At 35.1% G+C, this 23,746-nt stretch overlaps 1 protein-coding gene and 1 pseudogene across 1 annotated transcript; one reads left to right on the top strand and one right to left on the bottom strand.

The window, feature by feature from the left end:
• Window positions 1-1,460: 1,460 nt before the first annotated feature.
• On the bottom strand, window positions 1,461-23,685 carry Fbxo47 (F-box protein 47). The gene is made up of 11 exons (XM_020172251.2): window positions 23,515-23,685; window positions 20,555-20,761; window positions 19,588-19,758; window positions 16,672-16,748; window positions 13,555-13,632; window positions 11,308-11,416; window positions 8,472-8,648; window positions 7,388-7,534; window positions 6,603-6,745; window positions 3,363-3,522; window positions 1,461-1,769 (listed from the first exon to the last, which is right to left on the bottom strand). The coding sequence occupies exons 2-11, from the start codon at window positions 20,733-20,735 to the stop codon at window positions 1,657-1,659; spliced, it is 1,356 nt and encodes a 451-aa protein (XP_020027840.1). The 5' UTR covers window positions 20,736-20,761; window positions 23,515-23,685; the 3' UTR covers window positions 1,461-1,656.
• Window positions 21,441-21,530, top strand: LOC141414526 (small nucleolar RNA SNORA40; annotated as a pseudogene).
• Window positions 23,686-23,746: the final 61 nt, after the last annotated feature.

The raw sequence follows: 23,746 nt of genomic DNA, 5'->3' as shown, positions 1-23,746 counted from the left end.
TACTCTGGAATCTGCCTTTACTACTGAGCAAAGTTATGGGTGAATTCTTAAACTGAGTAGAAAAAAATGACACCAGGATAAAAGCAAGAACTCTGTGCTAACAGAGTGGCTCAAGTGGTACAGTGCCTGCCTAGAAAGTGTGAGGCCCTGAGTTAATAAAAAAAAAAGCAAGAACTTTATTTTTGCATAAATCTGCAAGTGATAAACTCTGGAGGAAAAAAAGTTCCTCCCACCAGTAGAATTACAGTTGAACAATAAGAGGAAGGCAGTTAATTTCTGACCCCCCAAAACTGAAGGTGTTTTAATAGTGAAGTATTGTTAAATTCTGTTTTCACAATTTTTTTATTTTCTCCACAATTTTTACTGTTCCTCAGCCCTATCAAATCTCTCACTGAGCCTTTTTTTGCCAAAATTCAAGAATTTCCACCCCTTTTCTACAAGTAACTTCTATATTTCCATCAGCTTCAGAGGTGAGTTAAATCAAGGGCTTGGGAAAATAAAGCTAACCTCTGAGAAGTCCAGTGAGAAAGTGGCTGCCAAGAAGGAAAGTGACCAATGGTTGAGGATACAGCTCAGTGACAGAGTGCCTGCCTAGCATGTGCAAGGCTCTGGGTTTGATGTGAGGCAGGGACAAGAAGAGGAAATGAGAAATCAAGGAGCCTCCTGGATTGTGTCAGTTCAATGAGGCATTATTGTTACCTACTTTAACAGTAAAAGTGATGGTGGTAGATGCTAAGCCTACTGAAATAGTCCTGGAGCTTCTTGGAATCCACTGACTTGATTAAAAAGAAACCCACTCTCATGGGCTATTCTAACCATCCATACTTCCAGCTCCCTTTGTCAAACAAACTCTGCTTTTTGAATATGGAGAATAGCATTAGGAAGAAGGGAAAATTACTTGTGAAGATTATTCTGACAGTGGAATAATTTTCTACTTTCTTTCATTATATATTTTACTGTGATCCTCAAGAAAGTATAAAAGATGATTTGATTGTACTAAGACAATATATACTTTCCTCTATTTAGAGACCTTTTGTGTGATTGTCTTGAAGGAAATACAGGTGTGTTTGCCTGTATATATACACACACATACTTTTTTTGGATTTTTTATCTGTTAGTTCATGCAAAACATGAATATAATATGACATTCTTTGTAATCATATGCCAAGAAAGTGGTAAAGAAGAATGTGATTTACATTCTACACATTGCAAAACACCATATTGCAAATCTTTACAAAATATTATGGGCTATGTTTGCACAACCTAAGCAAAATGAACATATTCTACTATTTAGTGGATCTAAATGGTTAAATTTTGGATCTGCTCTAACCATAAAACAAAACTGTCTCTTGCTTCAAAATCCTACACAAACAGGTTGGGCTGGCTTAGATTCTTGGACAGTTAGCATCCCATTTCAGTTTGGTGTTGGGTTCACCAAAACCTGGAGAGGCAGAGCTTATTTTCCTGAGAAACTGCAACATAGTCTTGGTTTTGCCTGTTATTTTAATGTTAATAATGGTGAAGGCGTTTCTAAAATCCTATAGTGCTTCAGAACTTTTAGGTTACCTGGATGATGAAAAGCTCCATAGTTGCTATCTTCAGGTATAAAAAGGTAGTATTCTTCTAAGTGTTAGTTCAATGATATTTTCTGAGTATTTATGAAGAGACAGTATTTATAGTTAAATATAGAACCTCTTTATGGAAATTAGCCTGAGCATGTACGAGATAGAACAAATTCAGAAAGCTTCTGTCATCCTCATCACGATCTCCTATATGTCAAAGACAGGAATAGACAGTAGGAAAAAGAAAAAGTTAAAAAACTTAAATATATGACTTAGAAACATAAGATGTCCAAATGGTTTGTAATAGTATTTAAACAGAAGACTGTGTTAGTGACCTTTACAAAATCAGACAATAACCACTGAAATCATGGAATTATATCAGAACACTAGATTAGAAATCAAAGGAAAATGATGCTGGTCCGTGCTTTATTACTTCTGACTTTATGACCTTGAGGCAAGTCAGGTAATTTCTCTAAGCCTTATTTTTCTCATCTGTAAAGCAGGGTTAATTCTCATGCTGCACACCTAAAAAAACTATAAAATTTTATTTGTTGAAATCTATACAACATAAGATATTATTATGAAACCTATGATATTTTGTAAGTGAGCCAATTAAAATTTCTTGTGCATAACTGAAACTGGTTCCTTCCAGAGAAGACTCTTCACCTTTACATTCTTCCTCTCTCTCTCTCTCTCTTTTTTTTTTTTTTTTTTGAGGTTTTTTTTTTTTTTGTACTGAAGTTTGAACTCATGGCTTCACACTTGGTAGGCAGGTGCTCTACCACTTGAGCCACTCTTCCAGACCTACTTTATGTTCTCTATTGAAACCAATATCAGATATTAAAAGTGACAGAATGAGGGAACTATAGGGAGACAGGAGAGGGAAAGAGAATGCTAGAGAGTCAAAAATCTTGAAACACATTGCATCTGTGTATGAAGATAATATAATGCAATGCATTGTAAGCTTTGAACAATAGGGGAGCAGGGTGATAAAGAAAGAGGAAGAAATAGAAGGGGTTAATCTAATTAAAGCACACTAATTGAAACACCAAGGCAAAATCCCCTTGAATAGTTAAAAAAATAAAGGACAGGCTGGGTGATATAGTGATTAAGTGTTTGCCTAGCATGCATGAGGCCCTGAGTTTGATCCCTAGTACTAAAAAAAGGACAGTAAGGTAAAAATAAGTTCAGGGTGGGTAACCATTGTGCAGAGGGAGGGTAAAAGGAGAGGGTCAAGGAGGACAAATATAGTAAATATATTTTGTATTAGTGTATGAAAATAGAATAATGAAACTTGTTGAAATTGTTCTAAGAAGGGGGGATGGAGGATGAGGGAAAATGACTGGGGGCGTGAATCTAATTAAGATATTTTGTAAGCAGATATGTAAATGTTACAATGTATCCTCCATGTACAACTATATGCTAATAAAAAGTAAGAAAAAAAAAAGAATTAAAAAAAATGGCAAGCTGGGTACCAGAGGCTCACACCTGTATTCCTAGCTCCTCAGGAGGCAGAGATCAGGAGGATCGAGGTTCAAAGTTAGCCTGGGCAAATAGTTTGTGAGACCCTATGTCAAAAATACCTAACAAGAAAGGATTGGTGGAGTGGCTCAAGGTATAGGCCCTGAGTTCAAGTCCCAGTACCGGAAAAAAAAAGTGGCAGAAGCCAAGAAATAAACATATCTCACAGAAAAAGAAAAGTGTCTGTTCTTCCTATTGTTACTTTAGAAATACTGCTATACACAGAAGTTAACAAGAAGGTACTTTTACTCACATCTGTGCATCTACATTCCTACTTACCAGACATAATCGACTGCAGCATTTCCATTGTTACACAGGCAAATGCATTTGCTACATTCTGCAGGAAGTTATTTCTTTCCACTGGAGTGCTGAAGACTTTACAGACTTTTTGCATCATTTTAACTGCCCAATCCATGCAGTATAGTTCTTTCTCACACACCTGATTTAGACATACAAAGCATTATCGTAAACCTTCATGTGAAGAAAGCTGTAGAATTTGAAAATGGTATTGACAATGATGGTTTATGATTTAACATAACTTATTACATATGACAGCTTACTGAGTTTGTAAATGGGAAATGCTCTTTTTTTCGTGGCACTGGGGCTTGAACTCAGGGACTACACTTTGAGCCACTCCACCAGCCCTTTTTTGTGATGGGTTTTTCCAAGATACGGTCTTGACAACTATTTGCTCAGGCTGGCTTTGAACCATGATCCTTCTGATCTCTGCCTCCTGAGTAGCCAGGATTATAGACATGAGCCAGTGACTGGTGCCCGGCAAGGGAAATGCTCTCATATCTAATACTCCTTTGCTTGTAAATCATGAAGTTTTAGTGGAAAAAAGCATTAAGTAAATAAAAGCCTGGCTGAAGATTATCAGAGTATTGTTTATTAATATAAGAATTGATATTAAAAATAGTATTGAATATATGAAAAACATGACTTTCTGCTCATTCACTCTATAAACATTTATTGAGTATTTGCTAAAAGCTGGAGCTATATTAAGTCATTAAAGACATGGCTTGGTGCTGAGGGTATAGTTCAGTGGTAGAACACTTGCCTAGCATGTGTGAGGTGCTGGGTTTCATTCCCAGTACCATGGGAAAAATAGAAAAAAAGACATAGTTTTATTTTTAAAGAGTTCAATGAAGATGACAGGCAAATAACAATTTCAGTAGGCAAGAGAACTCTTCAGTATTATCAACTTTTCATCTTGAGAGTTTTAGGAAATAATTGTTGCTATATTATTTAAAGATTATATGTTCCTAGCTAAAGTTGTCTGAAAGGTTAAAGATTTATTTACTAACATTCTAAATGGTTAATTTAATGCACATAGCCAAATAAAAAAAGTCAATGTGAAAATAGACTATATATTAATGTAACTAAATAATGTTTATCTGACAGGAAAATTTATTGACTATTATATATAAATTACTGTACTGGATACTATGAAAGAAGTAAGTGGGAATAAGTCAATTTTGGGAATTGATTTATCCCATACATAAAATGGCTTAAGAACACTAATAGTAAATGAAGATAAAGCGAAGACAAATGGGAGGCAATTTAAAGAACATTAATGAACAGACTTGAGATATTAATCAGAGGAAGCTTTCTAGAGAAAGCTTCTCCACACATAGTGACTTTTTCTCCATTCACTACAGTGCTACCAAAGTGACTCCACACATAGTGATTTTTTTCTCCATTCACTACAGTGCTACCAAAGTGACTTTTTCAAAACACACTACTGATAATGTCTCTCTCCTTCTTAAAACTTTTCAGCATTTTCCCATTAGAAGCTGTGTTCAAGCTCACAGAATGGCCTACAAGGCTCTTTCTTAACCTAGCCTCTCCCTTCCCATCTAACCCTATTTCCAGCTGCTCCTCTTCTGCACATTTTATCCTTCAAAAATAATACTGAGGAGAAGAAAACAACAACAACGATGATAGTGATGATAGTAATAGGGACTGGGATGTGGCTCAAGTAGTAGAGTATCTGCCTTGTAAGCACAAGGCCATGAATTTAAACCCCATTGCCATGTTAAAAAAAGAAGAAAAAGCAGCTAACTCAGTTGCTTAAAATAATAAGAAGAATGATAGTAATAGTAATAATAATAATACTGGGGTCTGGAGATGTAGCTCAGAGACAGAATGCTTGCCTATCATGCTCAAGGCCCTGGGTTTGATGGGGGAAGGAAATAACTAAACTGCCTATAAAGCCCTGAATGTAGCCATTCAATTCCATTTCTCTGCTGCCCCTAAATAGTTCCCTGTTACTCATTTAACTTGGCAACATCCTCCAACTTTTATTTATTTATTTATTTATTTAGGCAATTCTGAGGCTAGAATTCAGGCCTTGGGTATACTAGACAAGCACTCTACCACTAGGCTACGTCCCCAGCTCCTTAGTGATTTTTTAAAACCTTTATCTACTGAGTTTGGGGAAGGCCTTTGTCCTCTCACCTGACATTCTCTGCTACCTCTTTTTGTATACATATTTTTGAACTTATCTCATTGAATTTATATATATATATTTCTTGATATTTAAAAAATTATATTTAAAAATGTATATATATATACATTTCTTGATATTTAAAAAAATTATAAGCAGTTTGTGGTCAGAAATTTGTCAATTAATTTCCATAGTTCTGGAATCATCCATAGTTTATAGCTCACAGTAATCCCTCAATATATTTGTGTTAAATATTAAATACATTCATAAAACTTTTTATTTCAAAAAATACCTTATTCTGGGACAGTAATGATAAGAGTACCTGCCTATCATTCTTAAGGCCCTGGTGATCCCCAGGACTCCAAAAACAAACAAAACCATTTTATGCAAAGGTAGCAAAAACGATATAATGAATCTCCAGTACCTATTTCTCAGCTTCAACAATTACCAATTTCTACCCACACTTATCCCTATATACTTTCCCCACTTCCACATTATTTTGAGGCAAACCAAAAGGGATGATTTTTTAACAATAGAGTTTTGGGCAAGGAGTACAGGTCAGTGAGAGAACACTCACTATATACAAGGCCCTGGGTTCCATCCCCAGCACATAAAACAAAACAAAGAAACAAATAAAAAACCCCAGATAACTAAGCAGAACTATATAATGACAATCTAGATGTGAAGAACTTGGTATAAGAAATGATTTAAAATACTAATGCTTATTGCATACATTGTATTCTTTGTGTGGGTGTGTGGGTGTGTGGGTGTGTGCTGCTGGGGATTGAATCCAAGGCCTCACAGATTCTAGGCAAACACTCTTAAAAAAGCCAAAAACATATACTTCAATAGTTATTCTTTCAAAATAATATTTTGTCCATCTTTCAATTCCTTCAGAACAGCTTCCTGGTAAGTTAGTTTTTGTTTTGTTTTTTAGTGCTGAGGATGGAACGTAGGGCCTGATCAGGGCATGACAGGCAAGAGGCTCTGCTACTGAGCTACAAACCCAGCTCTTCTGGTAAATCAATTGTAATGTTAAACAACTAGAGAAAAACTTACTTTTTACTTACCAAAGCCAAAAAAACTATGAGCCTTGCCAGTTCAAAGGCCTGTCCATTCACAGCTTTACTAGCCATGAAAGTGAAACAGATGTTATTCCCACTTAGGATTAGGAGATGTGCATTATTCTCTAGAAGCCACTCCCGGGGAACCACTTTTATTAGAAGAAGAACAATTATTTGATGAGAAATTACACAATAGCTATAGTAAATATTTTTAAATATATGAAATATTATATTGCTTACTGGAAATACAATTAGCACCAAGGGAAACACACAGAAAAAAATGCTTTAGTTTTTCAATTACAGCATTCAATCAGAGACAGAGATTATTGCCATGTCATGGAGGCTTTAACAACTGTACTAGTAATATATCAAAGCAATTCTCCTATGCATGTGTCAGCAGGCAAAGTGGTCTAATCTATTGCAAGAAAAAAAAATCCCTTGTAAACTTTAGACTCTGAAGCAAATTGTTTCACCTCTCCTGTAATAGCAGGAGAGGGCTTTCTATAAAAATAGCCTACAAGGGTGTTTCTGAGAACTTGCAAAATGGGAACAAACTAATTAAACTATGAAGTTTTCAAATAATGGTAATAAATATATATTTATAAAATAAAGAATTGAAAGAAAGTTGATTAAATGTATTCTCTTCAAAAATGATGTCAAACTTTTAGAGAAGTTAGTGATTTCTAATAGGTACTCCATTTGTTATATCTGCATTATTATCCTTACAGTTTTATAACTATATTCTAATAAAGCATTTTTACTACCCTATGTTAGCAAATACATATTTTTACCTGATAGTTCTTCTACAAGACTGATAATATCATCTGCTGTCCACTCTTTGGTGCCTGTGTCATAAAGTAATTTAATGGCATCAGCCAAACCTTTCAGACTGGATTCATCTGTAGGTCCTTCTATCATTTTCTGCCAAACCACCTGTCCTGGATTGAAACAAAAACTAGGCTATGACAAAACTGTTGATTTTGTGGCAAAGACTTCCCTGATTGTTTAAAATAGAAATTGGATTGCATAAGGGAATCCCATTACTTATATAATCTACTTTCATTATAAAACATCAATTCTGATAACAGCATAAATTTGAATGTTTCTTACTGATGTGATAAAAACACAACAATAGCTAACAAAGAGAAAAGGTGGTCTGACCATGAAGAATAGTGCTTTTAGTTAAAGAATGACATTAGTCCATAACAGAAATTGGAATAAGCAATTGGTATAATTTTACTAAAAAAAACAAAACAAAAAAACTATTGATATTCTTCCAAAACAGAGCATACTATTTTTGAGTATCTTTCAAAACATTTATTATCAAATCAGAGTAATTCAGTAAATTTTTGGTTATTTACCTAAGGCCAATTCTCTTTGTAAATTATACACAAAATTGTAATCTCAGATCGACTCTCAGCTGCTACTCAACACACTTTAAACTGGTTACCTCCTGATATAAGTGAAGGTGGACTAAAGAAATGCATGATAATTTTAACATTAATCTGAGCAAACTAGGTAAAAAATCAGACCATGCATTTAAAATTAAGTGAAAATTCTGATCAATATTTTGCTTCTTAGCATTATTAGTCCCCTACAGCAGCAAAACATTACCTTAAATTGAAATAACATTTAAAATTGGAAAGGTAAACCATAGATGATAAAGGCATATTTGGTAATGGCCCAAAGCAGAATAATTTCTGTCTTGAAACTTAGGTTGTGTGCAAATTAATACAGAATAACATCTATGAAATCATGAGACATAGTTTAGTCATTAGAAATGATGAAACCAAGCAGATACAAAAAGAAAGGCTTTCTAAAGCAAAAGTAATTAACCAGTTATATAACATACATCCCAGAAAAATCAGTACTCACCATCCTGAGGAGATGTTGGGCCAAAGATGATATACAGCAATCTTGCTTGATTCACCATTGGCCATGGTTTTAATATTCGTGTCAACCAAAAAGCAGAATCACTTTGATGTGTCCAGTGGTCAAGCAAGACATTCCTGCAGAACAATCTGATCCTTAGCTCCAGTTTATGGACACTTCCTATGAAGATAAAACAACTATAAATCACTTTTCTGGAAAGGTGAATTGCATGTCAGATAGCAATCAGAGCAATGTATTAACCATTGTGGTTAACATAATGATCAGAAATTGGGTCTTTAGCCCTAGGCAACCAATAATCTAGTTTTTGTCTCTATAATTTCACTATTCTGGATTTTCATTATGAATGAAATAAATATATTATACAGTATTTTGTGTCTGGGTTGTTTCACTTATCATAGTATTTATTTGTATTCACTTAGCAAGGTTCATCTATGCTACAAAGTATATCAGAGACAGGCAGAGTGGCTCAAGTGGTAGAGTACCTGTCTACCTGAGTTCAAACCCCAGTACTGTCAAAAAAAAAAAAAGTTGCCAGGTGCCAGTGGCTCACACATGTTACTCAGGAGGCTCTCCAGAGATCAGGAAGATCATGGTTCAGAGCCAAACTGGGCAAATAGTTCACAAGACCCTATGTCAAAAAAAAACAAACTCATCACAAAAAAGGGCTGGTGGAGTGGCTCAAGATGTAGGCCTTAAATTCAAGCCCCAGTACTGCAAAAAAAAAAAGGGAAAAAATGTATATTTATACTTCATTCCTTTTAATAACCAACTAATATTCCATTGTATAGATATACCACCTTTTATTTATCCATTTACCCATTGATGGATATTTGAGTTGTTGCTACCTTTTAGCTATTACAAATAATGCTACTGTTAACATTTGTATACAAGTTTCTGTGTGAAAATGTTTTCATTTCTCTTGGGGATATACCTAGCAGTGGAGTTGCTGGGTCTTATGGTAACTGTTTATCATTTGAGGAATTGCCAGACTCTCTTCCAAAGTGGCTGCAGTATTCTATATTCTCAATTAACAAGGTATGATGATTCTAATGTCTCCACATTCTTACCAACACTTGTTAACTAACTTTTATTGTAGTCATCTTAATGGATATAAAATGGTATCTGTATTTTTTAAACAGTTTATTGAGGGTTGGGGACATAGTTCAAGTGGTAGAGCACTTGAATAGGGTGTGCACGGTTATGAGTTCAATCCCCAGTCCCACAAAAAATGAAGAGTTTATTGAAATATAATTTATATACCATACAATTCCTCATCATTTGTTTATGTGCTGAATTCTGCCATTTAAAGTATATAATTTGGAGGCTGAGGGTGTGGTTCAATTGTAGAGCACTTCCTTAGCATGTAAGAGACTGAGTTCGATCTCTAGCACCATAAAATAAATAAATATTTTTTTTAAAGTATACAATTGTGCTGGGAGTGTAGTTTAGTGATACAGCACATGCTTGGCATACATGAGGTCTTGGGTTCAGTCTCCAGCACCAAAAAATAAAGTGCATGACTTAATTATTTTTGATATGGCATTAATTTTTTTAAAAATTGTGGTAAAATATATAACATAAACCTTTAATTTTAGCCATTTTTTGGTGGGACTGGGATTTGAACTCAGGGCTTTGTGCTTGCAAAGCAGACATTCTATTGCTGTACTACTTGAGCCACTCCCAACCCTAAAAATTTTTGATCAAATGAGGAACATAACAAATTAGTTGTGTTATTAATTCATTGGGTTTCTAAATCTACATTTTTTCAGGAGGCTGAGCAGGAGGATCACAAGTTTGAGGGTAGCCTAGCCTGGGCTTCACAGTGAGACTCTGTCTTAAATAGATAAACAAGCAAATAAATACTCTACCCTTTTGATCCATAATTTGTTTTACAATGAAATATTCAAGACTAGAAAAGCAGAAGTATAATAACAAATATGGTATGTGAATCAACCTAGCTTTCTTAAAGCTCTACATTTTGCTGTTTACATCAGATTTTTAAAAAATAAATGAAACATTACAGATGTGAAGCTTCTTATACATTAATTCCAATGCCTCTCCCCCTTTCTTCCCAGAAGCAATCACTATCTTGAACTTAGTTTTTGTCCCTCTTATGTTACTCAAGTTTCTCTAGAGAAACAACCATCAGGAAGGAGATCATATATATATATTATCAGTGTGTGTGTATATGTGATAGAGAGAGACAGAGAGAGAGAGAGAATATAATATTGATTTATTTTAAGTAACTGGCTTTGCAGGTGGAGGCACAGGGAAGAACTGCATGGTCAGTCTTTTTCTATTATTTCGAAATAGGATCTTGTGAACTATTTCCCCAGGACTGGCTTCAAACCAAAATCCTCCTAATCTCTGCCTCCCGAGTAACTAGGATTATAGGCGTGAGCCACCAGTGCCCAGTTCCAACTATGTTTATACCTTTTTATATTTGCATGTAATCATAAAGAATAAATATATGGCCAGGCACCAGTCATATATGTATGGGATTTTTTTTTTTTTTGTGGGACTGAGGTTTGAAGTCAGGGCAACATGCTTGCAAAGCAGGTGCTCTACCACTCGAGCTACACTTCCAGTCCATTTTTCTCTGGCTATTTTGGAGATGGAGTCTCATGAACTATTTGCCCTGGCTGGCCTTACCGCTATCCTCCCCATCTCAGCCTCCAAAATAGCTAGGATTACAGGCGTAATTCTAAACAAAATTATGAACTCAGTTTCATAATTTGTTTTTAAATACATTTTGAACTCTGCCCTTTTTTCTATTTTAATTTCTGTATAATATTATCTGTGAATTGAAGTTCTTTACCTGGTTTGCTATAGACAACAGTCTGCATCTTGCGGGAGAGATTAGTCAACTCACATAAGAAGTTATAAACACGATGGCACTCAAGTTCATCCCAACCTGCTGTTAAGCTCTGAGGAAAATAAGATAAAGGAAACATTGCAGGTGTTCAGACTATCAAATCAAAATGTAAGTCACCACTCCCTTATGAGCATAACTGCTATTAGCACATGGTCGAGGTGATGATAGCTCCACTATGGAGAACTATTTAAATTAATAAGAAATTTACATAATCACAACCTACAAATGCTCCAAAATTAGGGTTTTTTAAATCTTTTTAGAGAACTTGTAAATGGTACTGATTCCTAAACTTTGACAGTGTGGGGAAAATTAAAGATCAAAACCCTAGAACACAGTATAAGACATCCGACTCACAGTCATTCATACTGTGTCTTACTTTCTAGTTTGTTTGTTTTTTGTTTTTTTGAGACAGGTATGTAACTCAGGCTGAGAACTAGTATCACAGGCTGGTGACGATCTGCCCAGATTTGTGGCTTAGTTTTAAGATTATAGTAGAGCTCCTTTGATCGACCCCCTCACTCCAGCTGTCATTTATGATATTGCTTACAAGTGATCTAACTTTAGTGTGACGATTTATGATTTTTGGATATAACCTAAAAAGCTTTAATTAGGACAAAATTTAGTAACTATCTTTCAACATACTAAAATGCACAAGCATATAGTACATAAAAAGGAGATTCAAGGGGTATACACAACTAAAGATTTTGAAAAGTTGGTTAATCACATACATTCTTCTTAAAATAATTAACCAGGTGGGCACTGTAGGCTCACGCCTGTAATCCTAGCTACTCAGGAGGCAGAGATCAGGAAGATTGCAGTTTGAAGCCAGTCCAGGCAAATAGTTCGAGAGACCCTATCTTGAAAAACCCTATTATAAAAACTTGGACTGGTGGAGTGGCTCAAGGTGAAGGCCCTGAGTTCAAGCCCCAGTACCACACACACAAAAAAATTAACTGGATTTTAGTAGTTTAAAAATTAATTAATCTTCAGTACCCTGCTCCAAAAGAAATTAATTTTATTCTTTCTGAAAGGAAAGAAACTGTAACAGTGGTTATTTCTGTTGAAACAATCTGGGAAATCAGTACGAGGCACAGGCCTAGGAAGAAGACTTTTCACTTTATACATTTTGTACTTTTAAAATTTTACATGAATACATGTGTATGTATTACCTATTCCAAAGACAGACAAAAACAAATTGAAAAAAGTAAAAATCTGCCTTGGAAAAATTAGGAGGTCCTGGAATCTTGGTGTGTAGGAATTTGTGGCTGGCAGGCTCAGATATGTGCAAGATTTTCTCCTAAGGTTGTTGAAAGTTTTAATTTAGATAATACTTGAAAAATGTTTAGAATACTACCTGGCACATAGTAAAGGCTTAATAAATATTAATTCTTATTTTTATCTTCTTTGTTTACAATAGAAGATCAATCAAAAATGTTCTTGTGGGTGGATGTGGTGGTGCATGACTGTAATCCCAGCTACGTGGCAGGCATAGGTAGGATTGTAGTCTCAGGTCAGTCTGGTCAAAAGAACATTCTTGGGCTGGTGGGGTGGCTCAGGTGGGAGAGCTCCTGTATAGCAAATGTGAATTCAAACCCCAGTACTGCCAAAAAAAAAAAAAAGAGAGAAACCCTTGCTAAAAAATAACTTAAAGCAAAATGGACTGGGCATATGGCTCAAGTGACAGCTTGCTCAAATCCCAGTACTGCCAAAAAAAAAAGTTATTGAAATCATTCAGTCGATTTCTAAAATCAGACCTTAAATAACTAGTCCAAGAGTTTAAACTCACTATATACGTAAGTACATGCATACACACATACCACTCCAAAATATTTTTAGCAAATATGTTTGTAAATTGGCTAGATAGAGGTTGGGGATGTAGCTCATTGGTATAGTGCTTGCCTGGCATGTGTAAGGCTCTGGATTCGAACATCAGCACACACATACACACACAAAAAAAAGGCCGGAAACTCCGAGGACATTGGTATAGAGTTAAATAAATGTCAAACATTTCACACCAATTAGAAACATAAGAAAATCTGAGATGGCCACACACTATTAGCTTAGTATATTCTTTACAATTTTATTTTGCTGTCTTTATTATAATTTTGTTAACCTATAGAAGGATAGATTCCACGCTCTACTGTTAACAGTTCAAAAAGTATTCCTTTCTTCTTTCATTAAAAATTGTACCTGTAAAAACATGCCATAACATGGTAATCCTAAACATTGCATAGGAGCTGGACAGCCATTGAATTTAAAACAGGAAACCTGTAAAGAGACCAATGATTAATTCTTCCTTTGCAGTGGATTTTTATAATGATTAGATACTCAAATTTAATGGAAATAAGCAATATTTTTTTAGTGTATATTTTGATTAGCACTGTGTTACACAGACAGAGATTACTAGAGAAGCATGAAATAAATTCTCTGCCCCCAAGGGGCTCACAATTTATATAGAAGAATAAGATATACATGTGTGAAATTACTATGATAATTCAGGTTAGAACATGTATGTATAAATGTTAAAATGACTGAATAAATACTGTATCAGACAATATGAAAACAGGGAAAAGATAAATTTGGGAATGATTAAAATAAGCTTATTGAGCCAAGTGTGGTGGCTCAAGCTTGTAATTCTAGCTACTTGGGAGGCAGACACTGGGGGCAATGGTGGTTTAATGCCAGCTGGGACAAAAAGTTAGCAAGACACCATCTCAAGCAATGACTGGGCACAGTGGTGTGTACCTGTCATCCCAGCTACATAGAGCAAGCTTAAGGCCTTAAGTTCAACCCTTAGTACTGCCAAAGTGTGAATTGGAGACCAATCTTGGCCTCATAGTGAGACTCTGTCTAAAAAAAAAAAAAAAAAAGCCAGGTTATGGTGGCTCACACCTATAAATCCTAGGTACTCAGGAGGCAGAGATCAGGAGGATCACAATATGAAGCCAGTCTGGGGAAACACTTTGTGAGACCCTATCTTAAAAAAACCTAACACGCACACACAAAAAAGGCTGGTGGAGTGGCTCAAAGTGTAGATTTTGAGTTCAAATCCCAGTACAGCAAAAAAATTTAAAAAAAAAAGCTTATAATAGAAACAAGAAAAATTTGTGGTTCTGGGGTATGACTCAGAGCCTTACGCTTTCTAGACAGGCATTCTACCACGTGAGCCACCCCACTAGCCCTGTTTCGTGTTGGATATTACCAAGATAGGGTCTCACAAACTATTTACCCAGGCTGGCTTCGAATTATGAAACTCCTGATCTCTGTCTCCTGAGTAACCAGGATTACAAACATGAGACACCAATGCCTGGCTGCAATGCCTTAAAGTAAGACTCAGAGGTAACAAGTGGAAAGTATTGATGAGAGGAAACAATAAGGCCAAAGTCAACAATGTTTATTTGGTATGAAAGATATTAACAGCTTAATTAGGCTCAAAGTAGCATTGTTGGGAGAACCCTAAAAATCAGCTATGGACCTTAGGCTTTATTTTGCTGAAATCGAGTGGGCATTGAAAGATTTTCTTTTTTTCTTTTTTGGCACCACTGGGACTTGAACTCAGGGCCTCACACTTGCTAGGCAGGCTCTCTACCACTTGACCCACTCATCCAGCCTAACCACTGAAAGATTTTGAAGAGAGAAAGTTATCTTGCTGAATGTGATGCTTTGGGTTGGGGGCAAAAACCTTGAATTGGTTCACAGGACAGTTGACGAGTAGCAAGATGGATGACAGAAAGATTATCTGGGAAGCGGCTCCAATAATGCAGATCAGAACTCAGTGCAAATACTGCATGGAAAACAGTGCAGGAGAATAAGTTGCAGACTACTGAGCATAGAACTGAACCACTAGATTGGATGTATGTTTGGATTTGTAAGTAAAACTCAGCGTTTTCTGTTGTTTTTGGGACTGGGGTTTGAACTCAGGACTTCGTACTTGCAAAGCAGAAGTTCTATTGCTTGAGCCACACCTCCAGTCCATTTTGCTCTAGTTATTTTGGAGATGGGAGTCTCTTGAACTATTTGCCTAGGCTGGCCTCAAACCAACATCCTCCTGATCTCAGCCTCCAAAATAGCTAGGATTACACGTGTGAGCCACTGGTGCCCAGCTAAAAAACTCAGTCTTATATCAAGATTATGCCCAAATACACTGATATACATTTCCAATTGGTTTGTCATATTATACATTAAAAATACTTTCCTGGCTGGAGTGGTAGCTCAGTGGTAGAGCACTTGCCTAGCATGTGAGACATCCTGGGTTCCATCCCCAGGAAAAAACAAAGAAACAAACACGAACTTTTCTAAGTTTTTGTACATTTAAATAAGATTAGAACATTCAGAAATGATTTCATTTTAAAATATAAAAATAACTTCCTAGGCCTTGCACCAGCAGTTCAATGCCTGTAATCCTAGTTACTTGGGAAGCTGAGATCTGGAGGACTGGGGTTCAAGGCCAGCCCGTCTCCAAAAAATAACCAGAGCAGAATGGATTGCAGGTGTGGCTCAAGTGGTAGAGACCCTCCCTAGCAAGCATGAAGCTCTGAGTTCAAATTCCATACTGCCCCCCAAAATTTTACTTCCTCAGTATTCTTAAAAATATTTTATATTTTACTATGCTTTTTCTATGTATGCATAGCTATGGTAAATTTTAATTTATAAATTAAGCATAGTAAGAGATTAACAATAATAATAAGAAGTAAAACAATTATAAAAATATACTGTAATAAAATTACCAACATCATTACTTTTCTACTTTTGGGACCAAAATTAAGTAAAATGAGGGTTACTTGAACACAAGCACTGTGGTACCACAATAGTGGGTATGAAAATCTAGACAGCTGCTAGGTGATTAACAGGGAGCAGCATATGCAGAATGGATACACTGGGCAAAGGTATGACTCACATCCCAGGTGGGATGGAGCAGGATGATGACATTTCATCGTGCTACTCAGAATAGTGCACAATGTAAAACTTATGAATTGTTTACTTCTGGCATTTTCCCTTTAATATTTTCAGGCTGCACTGACTGTGTGATAAGGGGAGATGACTGTATTATGCTACATTTTGGTGTTATATAATCTGAGTACTTGGCAAAGTATTAGATTATCACTGATCAGTTTTATAGTACTAATTCATGAAATTCTAATAATTAAAGTTAGATTTATAGTAATATATCAGGCTAGGGGCGTGGCCCAGGAGGTAGGTTTAGCATGTGCAAGCCCTGAGTTCAATCTCCAGTAACAACTCTCCCCAACACACACAAATAATTATTGGAAATCAGAACTGTGAACTAATTCAGAAGTATGATCTTACTTCTGAAAGCATCTTGTGAATGTATTTTAGTCTTTCCTTGGTGGGTAGCAGCAACGTGCATCTTTTAAATAGTAGACCTGAGAAAGTAAAGAGACAATGCAATTAATTTAAACTCTCAATAGCACATTATGCTTCCTGGAAGTCAAATATGGTGTACAACTGTGGACTATAATATAGTTTTTCACAAGAACATTTGGGAGGGAGGGTAAAAAACACTTACACTACCAGGTATTCATCAAGTGACTCTTATGTCCATCTAAGAAGTCTGACCTATGTAAAAATGATGAAATAATAATAAAGAAGTTTGACCTAACATCTTGCAAAAAATGAAGTTGACACTGTAGGGAAGTAGAAAATATTTAGATTTAAAAAGATACAATAATAAGATAAAAAGCTGTATCAGGGAAACTTTGTCTTTATTCCATAGAAAACAGATTCCAGTATCTCTTGAAATCAATCTCATGTCACAAAGGAAAATATTTTATGAGTTGTAAAACATGGAAAGAATGGGAAAAGAGATTTTGTATTCGTTTCTCCAAATACAAAAATTTAAAGACCGGAGTACTTAAAATTTCAGAGGTTACAAGTCATTTTTGTTCACAGAGAGTATGGATGTGGTTTGGATTAGCTATCTGTATCTTCCTACAAAGATATCCTTTTATGGGGCTTGTGTGTTAAGAATGTGTAGGATTTTGTGATCAGATACTTTTTTAAAAAAGAGGAAAAAAACTCCTTCAATTTCTCATTAAGATGTGACTTGAACTATAGTGACAGGAAATATGTATGATTTGTTTCCCCTAAGTAGTTCTGTTTCCCTAAAATGGCAATACATTGTTAACATTCCTATAAGAACAAATGTCCTCAAACTAAAAACAATATACATGGTAGGAAAATATATAGTTGAATACCATGACTTTCTTCAGTTTTTATCTTCTCCAAATTTGCTTTTTTACATAATAATTATATAACTCTGAAGAATCTATAGGAATCTAATTTATTTTTAGAAGTTGCTATGTTTGGGTAACACATGATCAGAAATGAATTTTAAACATAAACCCTCCTCATTTTTGTATATAAAAAGACACTTTCAGTGTTTGGTTTTTAGGCTGAGTTCTTTTCCTTTCATATTTTGGCATCTAGTCTCATGGCATACCATAGCTGGGGACTGGAATCTATAAGCCTTTTCTACTGTAAAACTCCTATTTTTAATGGCTGCAATTTATCATAAAACCCAATATTGGGTGACTTTTTTTTTTTAAACACAGGTGCTCTGTTTTTAGTGACCAACTTCTTTAAGTTCTTCCTGCTAAAATAGAGTCAGACCTAATGTTCTTTCCATACTAGCCATCTGCTCTGTTACATATGAAAAACCAAATTAAAATTTATAATCTTCAAAGTGAAGGATTCTGCAAATGTTATTTGAATGTCTGAAAATAAGAACATATCAGATAGGAATGACAACACAAGAAAATGGTAGGTACATCAAATATTTACCAAATGAATCTGTTATAAACTAGGTGTATACAGCAAAATTAAATGGAAGGGTAAATCAATATAAGAATAATATCGTTTTTAAAAAGCCGGTTAGTAGAATCAATACATATTTGTATCTTTTAACTGAATTATCCATATAATTGTCTCTTTTGTTTTTTTGTGTGGTGCTGGGGATGGAACTCAGGGCCTTAAACAGGGATAGGCAGGTGTTCTACCACTGAGATATCCCCAAACCCATACAATTTTGAGTTTGTTTAAGCAACTAAAATTTGATCAGGAAAAAAGAAATTCTTTCAGACCAAAACCAAAGGACAAGTTCTATTATCTAGTAGTGTTATTTGAAAAAAAAAAAAAAAACCAAAACGTTATTTACCATTAGAAGTGACAAAAAGCAATAGCCACATTTGGTTACAGGCTTTCCCAAATCTAGTCATAAACATTGAAAATCAGCAGCATTTGTATTCAGAATTACATACTTTTCATTTGTTATATTTAAATGCACTTGTCAATATACTTTGATATACTTACATATCAACAATAGTCTTATTTCATTACCTTAAAGCTAGACATTTTTGGGCTACTAAAAGGCAATATCCACTCAACTATTATGCCCATATTTATTTTATTTTAATATTTAATTTTTTTGGTGGTACTGGGGTTTGAACTCTGGGCCTCATGCTTGCTAGGCAGATGCTCTACCACTTGTTTCCCTCTGCTACCTGCCCATATTTAAATCTCAACATCATCTTGATATCTGTTTTTATTCCCATGCTTTGGTTAATTATAAAGTATTTCATAATTACGTTGGTGTCATTAGTCAAATCAGAATCAGAATTTTATTTTAGCACTCTAGGGAAACTGAAATAAATTAATGGGATAAAAGATATACATGATAAAATATCAAGGAAAGAAAGATTATACAAAATTTCCTTTGGTGAGGTCAACTTAATTATAGTATAATTTATTAGTGAATGTGTAGAGTGCTTAAAAAGGAAAATAGATCCTGATAGGAGAATAAATGATCCTCCACAATAATGTGTTTAAATTTCTCTTTTTACAGACTAGATTATAGTTGAAAGGGAAAAGACACAGAGATAAAACTTTTAGATCCATAGGAAGTAAAGCATAGAAAAGTAGGTGGTTGGTAAGCCGCCTAGACAATAAGCATAGGTGACATTGTATCCACATGAAATCACAAGGACTGACACTTTACATTAAAGTGCATTTTCTCATCTTTAAAGATAAATGTAAGGAACCGTTGGTGTTAAGGGAAAGTCTTCACATTGAAGAATCAAAACATCATAGAAACATGCACATTTTAGGAAATATTTTATATTCCACTAGCCTTACAGAAATGTATAATAAAATCCTCTTAATTAAGCTTAATTCTTTATTTGTTGTAATTTTCATTTTATAAATTACCCAGAGATCTGTAGTGTTCCAATATAGCGGAATCCTTTTTCTTGCCAGGTAGCTCAAGGTTATGAAAGTCCTGTAGCAAAAGTCTTTTACTTCCTGATGAGGTTGAGATGTAATTAATAATGTGCTGGCTGACTGTTTTGGACACCATGCTTAGCATGCTGACATCCTTCACTAGCAAAAGAAACACATATGTATGTATGAATGACATCACGATTAATACAATTAACTTATAAGTTGACTAACTAATAATAAGCCTAGTGGTAAAGATCTGTTTTTCTTGCAGTACTGGGGTTTGAACTCAGGGCCTACACCTTGAGCCATTCCACCAGTTCTTTTTTGTGATTGTTTTTTCTCAAGATAGGGTCTCATGAACTATTTGTCTGGGCTGGCTTTGCACTGCGATCCTCCTGATCTCTGCCTCCAGTAGCTACCAGTGCCCAGATAAAGTGTCAGATTTTTTTTTTATTATTCATTTATTCACATGTGTGTACATTTTTTTTGGCAGCACTGGGGTTTGAACACATGGCCTCATGCTTAAAAATCTTAAAATTATTTTAAATCCAGTTCTCAACGATTAGAAACATGGTGGTATCTAACAATCAAGTTACCACTTCATAATCATTAGGAGTATTTTCTTTCTTTTTTCTTGGTTTTTTGTTTGTTTTTGTTTTGTTTTGATACAGGATCTTTGCTATATAGCCCAGGCTGGTCTGGAACTTTCCTGCTTCAGCTTCCTAAGTGCTAGGATTACAGGCATATGTCACCATACCTGGCCTGCAGATATACTTCAAAGAGTTTAAGCACTGTGCTTTCTCATTATACTCCCTACCTAACAATAATGAAACTTTAGAAAATAAACTTAGCATGAATGCTATTGATATTTTGGCAGAACCTGAGATGATAAACTAGTTTTTATGAAAAATTACAATATTCTAGTGTCTCATGTAGCCTACTCACCCAACCTCACCTGACAAATATCTTAAAATTATTTGGAATATTTCCAATGGTAAGGCTTTAAAATGTCCAAGAGTTGACAAGGGCTGAGAATCTGAATTGGCAGTGTTGGAAGTATAGGTAGATCGACGATTGCTACGTTTATATTTCTCGTTGGGAATCAAAGTGAAATTGTTATTTATTTTAGATGTCATCTTTTTTCTTATCCCATTAATTTATCCTGTTTAGAAAAACAAAGTACAAGAGACAAAGAGAAAAGGAAATTAAAGGAATGAAGCTTTTCTTCTTCTTCTTCTTCTTTTTTGTTTTTCATGCTGGGGCTCAGACCCAATGACTATGTATGCTAGGCAACCACTCTATCACTAAGCTACATCTTCAGTCATTTTTTTTTTTTTTTAATGAAGAGAGCCACACTTTCGTAGGCAATACCTATCTTTCCACATTTACAAAAGTTTTCTATGATGTGTAATTTACTATGATTTCTAATATACACCAACAGTGTATGTTTATCTTAGCATCATTTGAAAACATCTAAAATTCTTTTTTTTTTGGTGGGACTGGGGTTTGAACTCAGGGTTTCATGCTTGTAAAGAGGGCCCTCTAACCACTTTAGCCACTCCAGTCCATTTTGCTGTGGTTATTTTGGAGGTGAGGGGAGGTCTCATGAACTATTTGCTTGGGCTGGCCTTGAACCATAATCCTCACAATCTCAGCCTCCCAAGTAGGTAGGATCACAGGTGTGAGCCATTGGCCCCCAGCTTCCTTTATCTCTTGATCAAATATTCTAGATACAGTAAGAGTTTCAGTAGGAAATGAATCATGTATTTGAATGAGATATATTCTAAGAAAAGAAAAATCCAAAATAGGGAAAAAAAAGTAAAAGATTTAACTTGTAGACAAAGACTTGTAGACAGGTATAAAAAATAAATCCTCTTTTGTAACCTGGATTCATTGTTCAGTATGATTTTGATATGTAAAGAAGGAATATCATGAAAAAAATAAGCAAAAAAGAAAATAAATGCAACAGTAAAAGTCAATATAACATAAAATATATTCAATATCTGTCAAGGCTAGTGGTAGAGCACTTGCCTAGTATTTCTCAGTCCCTGGCTTCAATCCCTAGCACCACAAAAACAAAACAAACAAGAACAAACCCATAATAAAATATCTATCATTAAATACTTTAAAACTGAATAAATGAGATGTTCTTTTGTTAGAAACAGTAAAAACAAAGAAAAATAGACATTAAAAGTTTAGAGCTATTTAAATGTACTCCCTCTAACAGATTAAATAGGTAGCAATATTATTACCTATTATATGCAGTATAATATACAAATAAGCAGTGAAATTTTTATAAAATTAAAAGTTTTATAAAAATAAGGCTAGCATAAATAGATGAATAATAATTCTTCCCTCAGTTTCACTTTTTATTAATATCAGTCACTGATACATCTTAGGAAGAGCCTAAGCAACTCAGTTTTAAAGACAGTTCCTAAAGGGAACTTATTAAAGATAACTTACTAAAATCACTGATTGTTGACTTACGACAAGCAGTAATTCTTTAAAGACATACTATACGTTATACTTAGCGATTATGTGTCACTTTATCTCTCCAGTTAGAAAGCAACATATTTTGTTTTGTACATGCCTGTACAATTCCAATTTAAGGTTCCTTTTTTCTTGAGTAACAAGTAAGACATTTTATCAAAGAGTTACAAATGCACTTTTCCCTTCTTATACAAAATTGCCAAAATCACACTGTTACTTATACATCTTGTAAGGTTACAATTCAATTTATGTCAATTTGAAAACAGGGCAAAGAAATTTAGTGCTCAGTTAAAGGGATAAACTGAACCTCCTTTAAAACAATACCATAGTGCTTTGTTTCAGCATTCAGTGAACATTTAAATTAGATGATTTTTAAAAATCATTAAAATTACACAAGAAACATGCCAAACATTTACAAATTACAGCTAAATCAAAAGAAGAAAGTTAAATTCATGTATAAACACTTTGGTGTTTATATCATTCTGGCATTTTGCATATATTTCTTTTTAACAAAAAATAGGGACAAGGATTTATACTATTTTGTGATTAGCTTTTTTCAATGAATTCTCTTTCCATGCTAATAAATACACTCCTACAAGGATACATATTTTAATCCATGTACATATGCATGTAAGTCTACCAAGAAAAAAGAATCCTAATTCATTTAATTCACAAGAGTGTTTTTGACGTTTCACCGTATTTTCATGGTGATAAAATACCGATCTGGCCTAGGACTGATGGATCCTGTGATGGGAGCTGTGTGATGCAGGACTCAGTCACTCCCCATCAGGGGACTTTAGGGTGTCAACCACTATGGACATATATTTTTAAACCTCTGAGAGGAATTAGAAAATCACGGGCCCAAATTATTTTAAAAACTCAAGTCACCTCTTCTAATTCCTTATCTTCCTCACTCAGATCTGGACGCTTTTCTGGCGGGGGAGGGAGGGTGGGGAACAACAGGTTTTTCTGAAAAATTCTAAAGATACCCCAAATTATTTCTGCTTTCCTCTCACTTCCACCCCCCCCCCAACAAGAATGAGATTCACAGCTCAAAATGGTAAGAAAATGCTTTCAATGGTCGCTCATTTTTGACTGTATGTGGTGGGGTTTGGGGGCCTATTGGGTGCACTTTTCCCAAACCCTTTTAGAGAAAAGCCTTCCAACAGCAAATCGTTGGGATTTGTTTTAACAAAAACTAAACCATCGGTGAGGAGACCCACTCCGAAATTTTCGGGTATTAGCCCCAAGCATCTCCCAAGAGGTAAACTAGGAGACTACAAAGGACGAAGTGGCCAACAGGAGACTAAAATCACAAGGTGAATACATTTTTTTACCCCCTTCAGTTCTGGAAAAATACGAAATTATTTCCACAAGAAAGTATTGAGGAAAACAAGAAAAACAAAACAAAACGCCTCTTTTTACCACAGATTTCGATATTTTCCGGCAAAAGAATCACAGCAAAGTGGGATTTAGTCGTTTTTTCCCACCATCCTCAAATTTCTCAATATTTGAAAATGAAAATATCTCCTCAGGGTTTTCCCGTGGGCCAGAGAGAGAGTCCGACTCCAGCCAGCACCGGACCGGTATTCCCGCCTCGCGGGCGCCCCCGTGACCTCAGGAATATCTTAGAATCCTCCCAGGAGCCCCAGCGGGA

Source organism: Castor canadensis, chromosome 11 (genome assembly GCF_047511655.1).
Source record: "Castor canadensis chromosome 11, mCasCan1.hap1v2, whole genome shotgun sequence".
Taxonomy (NCBI): Eukaryota; Metazoa; Chordata; class Mammalia; order Rodentia; family Castoridae; genus Castor; species Castor canadensis.
Note: the sequence above shows the minus strand (reverse complement) of the source record. Positions and strands in the feature narration are given on the sequence as shown.

Excerpts from the sequence above, each read along its gene's own strand:
- Fbxo47 (XM_020172251.2), bottom strand. The coding sequence starts at position 20,735 with ATGACATCTAAAATAAATAACAATTTCACTTTGATTCCCAACGAGAAA. Across the intron at positions 11,417-13,554 it reads GTTATGGCATGTTTTTACAG|AGCTTAACAGCAGGTTGGGA; the intron begins GTACAATTTTTA and ends TATTTTCCTCAG. Across the intron at positions 8,649-11,307 it reads TGTTGTCTATAGCAAACCAG|GAAGTGTCCATAAACTGGAG; the intron begins GTAAAGAACTTC and ends TTATCTTCATAG.